We start from the raw sequence: 9,726 nt of genomic DNA, 5'->3' as shown, positions 1-9,726 counted from the left end.
ACAGCACCACCGGGTCTTGCATAAAGATTCGGTGACTTCGGTGACCCCCCCCCACCCCCCACCCCCTCTCTCCCCCGTTTGCTCTTCTCACCACTTGCGCACTCCCCTTCAAGTTACCCCTTTGCTTCGATTTTTCACCCGCTTTTCACGATTTCTTGAAACTCGCGCCCTTCAACCCACCAACGCGGCATCACGCGTGGGCCAGAACGAGAGCGAAAGAGACACCTACAAGCCTGCTCGGACGTGTGTGTGTGTATATGTGCGTGAGTGTGTGTGCGTGCGGGTGTGTGTGTGTGTGTGCACGCAGGGCTTAGGGGAAGCGGTATTTTGCGTACGTGCAGGTCCACAGCATTCGATTCGCGCGCAGTTCGGCCCTTTATCGTGCCGACCTTTAGGGCGAACGGACCCAAAACGTCAATCACCCGCGTGTCGTGTCGTCGAGCTTGAATTACGTCTGAATAACGGCGCCCTTAAGGACACGTCGCTGTTGTTGTTGTTGTTGTTTCTTTAAATTGTTTGTCTCCTTTCGAGGGAGCCTTTGGCGCTCCAATCCAATCCCCTAATCTACGGCTAGTTCGGATCTCCCCACCACCACTCTCCAACCCCACCTTCCCACCCACGTCTAACCCGCGAACCGGAAGTCAACCAACTGCAATCAAACGGTGCCCATCTCTCACAGCTCGATCGTCGATCGTCATCAAAGTGCCACGCGTATCTGTGTGTATGTGAGTGTGTAGCAGTGTTTTCCCGAGTGTAAGTGCGTGCGTGACCTTTCGTGCCCTTGGCAAGGACCCTTGATAGAGGTGGTTTCAGCCGATGGCGTGAACCCCAAAACGTGAACATTCCCAGTGGGCAAACGCTAGAACGAACGCACCAATCAAACGGTCGATCGCCGATCGCGCTTCGATCAAACCGCAGTCTCGAGCAGTCTCGAGCAGCCTCGAGCAGCCCACGGTTTGGCCAACCGTGAGGGGACCGCAACGGAGAGCGGAGAGCGCCCCGTACCGTGCCCGACCCCGCCAGGTGCGGCCACCATCACCACGGACCATCCGAGGGGAACCGGCTTCGATCCCGTCTTCAGCATGCTGACCGACATGAGCCCGTCGGCCGGGGCTCAGTTCTACGGTGCCCAGATCCCGGCCATGGGCATGAACATCTCTAACATCGCCACCCACATGCAGAAACCGACGGTAAGTCGCGTTTGCGCGGTGTGCCGTGTGCCGTGTGCCTTGTGTTTAAAAATAGATCAACAAAACCCCTCGTTAGGGCGATCGGACACGCGGATAAGGGCGCTCGATCCTGGCAACATCACTTCACACGTGCTTGATGAGGCGCTATCGTGACGAGTTCCGGTTCGCATTAGCGCTTTTCCCTAATTTTCTCTTACGCGTTAGGTGCGTTGACACTATCGCGTCGGTACGATCGGTTGCAAGTGGCAGCGAAGGATCGACACTCTGCCCCTGTCAGTAGTGTGTCCTGAAGTGGCGAAGCAAAAAAAAAAAGAGCAGTCAAAAATTGTAACGAAAACAGCCACTCTCGAAGCTGTCTTCAAGTTGACTGGTCATTGTTATTTTTGGGCCATTTCTGATCTACTTTTCTCTGGCGAGCCCTGCCTGCCGAGAACCTTTGCAATCGTAATCCGACGGCTTAGCCGGCCCTACGGGTGCCCTTTTCTGGCGCGGCTTTTTGTGTTGTTGTCCTTCACCCGCGGTGTAACCGAATGGTTGACCGGGATTTGACGAGATTAGCTCGCAATTGTTGTTTTCCCTCGGCCAGTTCGTTCGTCACCCGCAGCGCGAAACTCTGCGGGACACGACCCTGGTCGGGTTTGGGGTGATTTTTCGCTTGTTTTGTTGCCTCCAGCTGGGCCGTGTGTCCTTTTTTTTTTTGGTCACCGACAACCCCCTGGTGGGGTGAACGAAAAACCCCCCACCCAGCAGCGCTGTCGTGCTCGATCCCGATGACAAGTTAAACGACGCTCCGAAACGTCACAGGAACGTGTAGACAAATTGTCAAAAAGGGACAGCCGAAAAGAAGTGCGAAACGAGCAATTTGGAGGGATTTTTGCATTCCTACACCATGCTCGAAAGGTGCGACCCGTCGAATTCCCGAGATTTTGCCGTCGTCGTCGTCGTCGTCGTTGTTGCTAAAAATACGCGCGCCATTCCCTCGAGCTGTCAAATGACGCGAACGTCGCAAAAGGCCGTCCAAAAGGGCGTCCAAATTCCCGTCGGTGCTATTTTCGCGCACACGTTCACATCTCGCGGTGTCGCTGACAAATTGCAGTCTCCTCGAGCTCACGGAGACGAGGTTACGAACGGTAGGATGCGAGAAACGTAAACCCCAGCCAGCATAAACAGCTTAAAAACGGTCCCATTCACCTATTTCCATGGCAAATAGCGTTGGGCGTTGGGCGATGGGCGCGACCGCGAAACAAGTAGCCCTTAACCTCCCTTGAAGGTGTGCTTGAAGGTGTTCCATTATGCATCAGCTCGCGACCGCGCGGTCTAATCAGCTGCATCGATTGTCGCCGAAGCGCACGGGAAATATGAGTTTATTGAAATCAAATGAAATCACCATAGCAAGGATAATAAAGTCTCCGAACCGTCGGCATGCATGATTTGAATACGAAATTCGAACCACGCCGGCCACTGACCGGGTACGAGTCGTTCTCGAACGTTCGCGACAGTCCCACGTACCTTTCGGGTGTCAGGACGCCCGGCCCGGCCCAGTTACGACGCATCTGGAGGGTCCAGGTCTCGCAGCCGGTCCCTCAAAGGGGGGTGATATATTGCGGTTTAATCGATTCGCCGTGACGCGTTGGAAAAGCAACACCGAAACGGTCGGTTCCGGGGATTCAAGCCGGAATTCGTCCCGCCAGTTTTGAGCCGCCACAGAGACCAACCGGAAGGTCCTTACGAAACCGGTCCTTACCGGGATGGGTGCGTAAAATCGAGCGGAAAATTTCCACTCGAACGAGCGGCTCACTGGAAAGTTTCCAATGGGATGTGGATTTTACGAATTTCACGGCTCGTCCTTGAGCTTACGACGATGAGCCGGAAAACATGGGCATCTGTTGAGAGGCGCCCGGAAAACCAACCGCAACCCCCGGGAACCTGCTAATGGCTGTGATTAATGGAATTTGGTAAGTGAAGAACAAAAAAGGGGACCACGTGAAGCACTCGACCCGACCGTGTAACCCAAGCTCAGTGATCGAGCACTGTGTGTGTGTGTGTGTGCCTAATCCATGGCCCTTGTGAGGCGTCGCGGGCCACGACCAACAGCCATTTGAATAAAATTCAAATCACGTGTCACACATACCGCACACATACACACACACGGCGCACGTAGCGGACGTAGCTCACGGCGACGAAACTGGAACCGGTGCGCAGCCATTAATTATAAATTATTCACGATTTATTATTAATCCATCCGTGCATCCGGGGGCCTCGCGGGTCTGCCCTTGGCTGCATGCTGCAACGGTTCGCCTTACTCGCGAGAAGGTGAGGACTTTTCCGCGATGCGCAGATAGCGTCCTGCGGCCGGTTCGAACCAACATCAAGGCCTTCCAAGGGGGGTTGTCTCCAAGGGCCCCGTAGGGCTAAAGGGCCGGCTCGCCCTTAGCGGCTGCATGCATGCATGCATAATGTGTGTGTGTGTGTGTGTGTGTGTGGAGGCGCACGCGGACAAAACGTCGGCCCAACGACGGATCGCGGGCCTCGCGGGTTGTCTTGATTTATTATCGTGTGTGCGCCCTTCGAAAACCGGCCCCACACTACTCGGCATTAATCCCGATGCTTATCTATCGGCGGCGTGTAAAATTTGCATCTCCCTTGTTTTTCTTCTACTACATTCTTCTTCTTCTTCTTCTTCTTGTGCTGTTGCGGCTGCTTGCCATAGTGCACCGTGAACCGATGAAGGGAACCGTGTCCTGGATCGATGATTCACCGGGACCTCGGGCACAATTTTCGCGCCCAAGACGCGCCCCATGATGTTCAATTTCGCGGGAAAATCTGCCAGTCACGCTCGTGCAATGCGTGTGTGTGTGTGTGTGTGAAAGAGTGAGCGAACGAAAGGGCTAAAGATTCCAGATGCGCACAGGGAAAGCAACCAACGAACGAAAGCGAGAGAAAAAAAAAACAGAAACAAAAAGAAAAACAAGCGAAAAAGCGATGCGGCGGAATTGGAATTTCACGCACCATTAGCTGCGACGCGAGAAAAAAAAAAAAAGGACGCCACGGCCCGTGTCGCTGTTTTGCGATTCGATTAGGATGGCTTGATTAGCGTCCTGCCGTGGGGTCTGTGGTTTTTATTGCTCCCGCTCTCGGCTTGCAGCGCCTAAAACGGCAAAAATGGCAAAAATGGCCAAACGGTGGCCCAGCAGGCGCCGCACCACGGGATTCCGCTCCCGGTTTTGCACCCCGCTGATTCCCGGTGCTTCCGATGGCCCTTTTACAACACGCCAAAGTTTCCCCGGCGAGTGGCCAACCACACCGATGGGACCTCCAACTGTGCCCAGTTTATGGTCGACAATGCACCACTTGAACGGGCGCCGGTTTGTGGCTGCGAAAAGTCATCACGCGTCGCGTTAACTGCGGCACGGTGGCGATTTGCCAAAAAATGTTATTTATAGCCTGCTTCCCTCGTGTGTTTTCGTGTGGTGGGTTTTTATCTCGAGCACTGCTTGCACTTCTCACAAACCAGCCATTAACGCGCAGCCTTACTGGCGCGTTTACAACCACCCGGATCGTGTCAGGCTCGCTTTTCCGGCACTCGCTTCGGGGTGGGAAATTAATTCCGTCCGGTTCTCGTGTGGCCTCCTCTCGGCACGGCGTTAAGCTCTTAATTGCTTCGCCATCCCGTGGCATCGGATTGGTATCGAGAATCAATTACGCACGGAGCAGTTCCTGGAAGCCAAATGTCATTACGCTCGATCCGTCAGTGTGGCTGGCTTTCCCGGGACTCTTTCCCGGGGCCATGGGAAAAGCGACCCCGCGGTGTGGAATGGCTCGTCCGTCGCCCATTATCCGTCCCTTGCAACACGCGATCGAGAATACCCTTGGCCCTTAAAACCGGCGCCCATACAATGTTGACGTTGGTCGATGCGCCGTAATGAGCCACGCGGTTTTAAAATGTAACCCATCCTGTTCGGCTTTGGCAGCAACGCTTATCACTTTGACGGCTTGCGTAGGTCGCATTCGTCGGTTGGTTGGTTTGTTGCCGTGACTGGGATGTGAACACGCCACCACGACCGATCAGCGACGCCAGCGGGACTCCCGGGAACCTTTCTTGTCGTTAATGATCTCAAACTGATGCTGCTTGAAGGGTTTCTTTTTTTCTGTTTTTTTTTGCTCTACTCCACCACCACCACACACACACACACAGACGACCGCACGCACCGACACTCCAGGACACGCACTCACGTGTGTGTTCGCATGTTCTTGAACCAAACCTTGGACCAAAAGGTGCGTCCTATAGCAACCAAACCAGGCTACCGTACTTCGCCTCTGGGGGGTGCATTCAACCCTCTCCCCTCCCCCCCCCCTCCCCACTCTTTCCACGGTCCTTCGCCCACTCTACTTTGTTGCAAATCTCGGCACGCTAACATTGTCTCTGCCCCTGGAACCTGGAGGCTGTTCCGGCTGTGCGAGCTCACGCAATGCCACGCACGCACAGGTCGCACGCTAGGCGACTTCTTCAGCTGGTCGCAATTGAAGCCTCACCTAATGATGGCTGGTCCTGGGCCCTAATGAAGGTCACCGATCTGGGGGGAAGGTTGGCCCATCGAAGGCCACAGGCAAAACTGCTCGCAAAAGGGGTCACCTAATCAAATGCCGGTTCTTTATGGTAATGCGCATTCAAATGCTATAAAATCAACAACACCGCCGCGACCGATGGAGATGCTAATGGGTGGTGGGTCATCGGGTGGCTGGGTGTGGGACGTGGAAGGTGGAAAACAAAACACACACACACACACACCCATTCATCGATCAAATAATGGCCGCGCACCGGTCACTAATGCAAAATGCGAACCGATCGCGCAAAGAACCGGGAACGGATCGCGTAAGAAATCCCGGAGCGCCAGCCAAACCAGGGTGAGGGTGAGCGAGGGCACGGCCCCGAGGAGGGTCCCGAGGAGGTGGCGGTGAGGCGAGGTGAAGGGAAGAATACATAAATTTGAAACCCTCAAGACAACATAATTATAGAGCATCGTTAATATGGGTTTAAGTAATAGTGCGCGGGTGAGCCCCGCGGCCTGGGTGGCAGGGAGGGGTAGCAGGGTGGGGAGAGGGAAGGGGGGTGCGGTCAGGGCGGCAAGCGAAGGCATCGTGAAAAAGGGACCCCGAGAGCGTTGGGCCGCCTGAGGGCGGCTCGAACGTGAAACGACAATCGGCTCTAATGAAAGCCGAAAGCGGCTTCGAAATAAGAGAGCGAAAAAAAAAAAAGGCTACGACCCATCCACCGGCCAACCCCGCTTCCCATCCCCCTTTTGGTCAGCCCCACCTACCCTTAGGTGGGTGGATGGGTGGGTGGAGAAGAGGGCTCTTATCTAATGCGGGAGCAACAATTTAATGAATAGAAGACCGAACCGGGTGCGTGTTTTCTCTCTCTCTCTCTCTCGGTTGTGTGCGGAAGGTGGGGAAAAAGGAAAACTAGAAAAACGGCTCCAGGAGTTGCCCTTTGCCTCCACCTTGCACCCTCAACCCCCATCTCAACACCACGCGGTAAATGCGACCAGTGCGATTTTCCCCTCCCGAACGCTAAAACAAATAAACCGCGCACTCGCTCACACACATACACACCCATACACCGACATGGGGGGGGGGGGGATTGGGTTGGCTGCGGGAACAGGACGTGCAAGTCATCCCTTTCCGCGCGATCCGGGCAGGATTCCGGGGCCGCCCGAGAAAAGGGCTTCCCTTTTTCGGGGCCGCAAATGGTAGGCAAAGCGAAAAGCCATTAGCCCGCCTGACCGGTTAGGAATTAGGTGGTGGTGGGGGGGCATGGAGGAGAGGCTAAATGGAAGCCCACCCACTCCCACTTATCTCCCTTCCCATCCTCCTCCCCCTCATACGTTCAAAAGTGGTCCAATTTCGGCCGTGCACTAATAAATACATCAAAAACAGATACCCGCTGGTGGAATCGCGCCAGCTCGCAAAGGGACACCGCCGAAGGGCCATTGAATCCTAGCTCCCCTTCACCGTTCGTCGTCCCCTTCATCCCCCCGGGGCCGGGTATCTTATCGATTTTTGCCCGAACCGGCCCCAAATCGGCCACCATCGCGTGTTCGAGTGGTTTTTATTTTTTCGCCAGGATCTTGACATCCTTCCAGGAGCGACCCCGGGTGACGTTCGCAAAAGGGACTGAACCGTTTTGGGCAAAAAACACAAGCGAAAGACACAAACGAAGCGCCAAACCGCGGTTCCTGTGATCCCTAGACGACCCCTTTTTCGTGGGAGACCCTTGTAAAGGGAAAGAAAAGGGATGTAATGGAGGTTTTCGAGTTCGCATAAGGCGCTGAAACTTTTTAATACCATCAACAAATTAGACGGCGAGGTTTGTGGCTTTTCGCAACACCTTCCTCGTCCACACCCCCATCGCGTCCTCCTTCTCTGTAGGACAGCCTGGCGCCAGTGCCGTGGTGATTAATCGCATCGTTCGCAGGAAAAGAAATTAATTGTTAAAAGATCAAACGAAGAGCCCCCAACGACGCGTTGGCGGTTGGGTTTTGCGAATAATGCCGGGTTCGGGGCTTTATTTTTATTGTTTTCAGCTTTCCTCTCTCACTCGCTCTCTCTCTCTCTCTCTCTTGCGCGCGCTTTCTCTCTCCCTTTCTCTCTTGCCTGCTCCTGCTGAATGGAGTCGCTTTTCGTCGGAACGATTGACGTCGTTCGTGGAAGCGTCCATCGTGGCACCATCAGCGATCATGTTTGGTCCCTTCCCCTCCTTTCTGCACCCTTTCGTTCCCCACACCCTCCTCACCCACTCCCTTAAGTTCCACCACACCGGGCTCCTTTGAACCCTTGAGCGTCAGCAGCGCCGCGGATCGCGAAACAGCCCAATTTTATAGCCAATTCCTTCAACCCGTCCGTCCGCGACCGGGCCAGCGTGTGTGTGTGTGTGTGCATGTGTTTCTACCCGTTCTTTCGTCCTCGTCCCGTGTTGATGAAATGTTAGGAACTGTTGCGAATCGGGCAATCGGGCGCCCTAACATGAAGACGTCAACCAAAGCGGAGTGGAGTGTCAGGACGAATACATTGGAAGGGGGGAGAGGGAGAGGGCGGGGGTACTAAGTTTCGTGCGGTGTTTTACATGGTGCATTTTTCGCTCTCTCTCACACACACACACACTCACTCACACATGCTAAGGGCAGCGGTGCTAAAACCAGTCCGTTTAACACCGCGAAGGGTTGAAGGGCAGGTTGGGTGGGTGGTTGAGGGAGGCAACGAGAAAATTGCACGTTTAACGAGCGGCAGCAGTGTGCCCTTCCGCGGACCGGTCGTTCGAACATTGCCTCCTCCCCCAACCTACCCTCCCCAGCTTCCCTGTTCCTACCCTTCAACGAGGGCTCGAAGGGCTGAAGCGCTGACTTCCCGGACTTTTTCGCAACCAGCTTCTGCGGCGTCTATCGCCGTGTGATTCGCAATTTTTGATAGCGCCTTTCGAATCCAGCTCAGCGTCAGTTAAGGGAGCGTTTGGGCACCCTCGCGAAAAATTAATTAATTAACCGTTAGAAGGCACATCTGCTGGTGGTGGGTTCTCGTTATCGTTTTTCCTCAGGGGGACAGGGAAGGGACTGGGGACAGGGAGGCCCTTCACCCTAATACCTTCCTTGACCCTTTTTACTCGTACGACCAACCAACCGCCAAGGCCAACCACCAACCTAACCTAAGCCCTTCGCTTCGTGATGGCTGATGCTAATCGCGGGTGTCCGTCCCTGCACAATTCGATCCCTGCACTGATCTCCCCCCCCCCATCACCCTTCTTGTGTCCACCCAACCGAAACCCCACCACTAATGCCAATTATCGCCAGCGGGCTCACATTCGCTGGAAAACCTCGCGGCCGATCAACTATTGCTGCAATTAGAATCACATCCATCATCAGCGGGTTTGGACCGGTTTAACGGGTTGTCTTTGGATGGAAGGAAGGGTAGGGGGACGGGGGGGGTGGGTTGGGGAGGGTTATGCATGGAGTGGTTGATGACGCAGAGAAGAATATGCACACACACACACACACACATGGTGATTTGCCAGTTCAAAAATCCTGCCGGAAACGTCCTCGGGCGGCGAAAGGAACCAAATCGACGACGTACAAAAAAAAGGATGGTCCTGGCGCTTGGCGCTTTTGGCGACACCGGCATCCCGCCAAAAGGAAACAATTAAATAAGCTCATCCTCCACCTTTTACCCTCCCTTCCTCCAAAACCATCCACCCTCGCCTTCTCCTCCTCACTGCTGGCATTCGAGGAAGGGTGTCAAAAATTGGGAACAATTTCCTGTCCCACGGAGAAAAAAAAACCACCACCGCCACCGCGTTGGGTTCAATTTTCTCGCGTCCCGAGTTTGGTTTTATAATTTCGGTGATGGTTTTTGAAGTCCTCTGCTTCGTTCGACCCTTCTGTTCTGCCCTCACTGTGCCACCCAGAACCCTTCGATCAAAAAACCCAGGACCGCCGGTTGATTGGGTGCGACGGTTGGTGAGACCGTTTAGTTTTACGACCCTTTG

The 9,726-nt window shown here is 54.6% G+C and overlaps 1 protein-coding gene across 1 annotated transcript in view; it reads left to right on the top strand.

Moving 5' to 3' along the window:
* Window positions 1-1,082: 1,082 nt before the first annotated feature.
* The window catches only part of LOC128728316 (transcription factor Sp8), an 11,871-nt gene continuing 3,227 nt past the window's right edge, over window positions 1,083-9,726 (top strand). The window contains exon 1 of the mRNA XM_053821936.1: window positions 1,083-1,190. Within this exon, the coding sequence (XP_053677911.1) occupies window positions 1,083-1,190 (108 nt within the window). The remainder of the gene's footprint in view (window positions 1,191-9,726) is intronic.

Source organism: Anopheles nili, chromosome X (assembly GCF_943737925.1).
Source record: "Anopheles nili chromosome X, idAnoNiliSN_F5_01, whole genome shotgun sequence".
In the NCBI taxonomy this organism is placed as follows: domain Eukaryota; kingdom Metazoa; phylum Arthropoda; class Insecta; order Diptera; family Culicidae; genus Anopheles; species Anopheles nili.
This window is presented reverse-complemented; position numbering and strand designations above follow the sequence as displayed.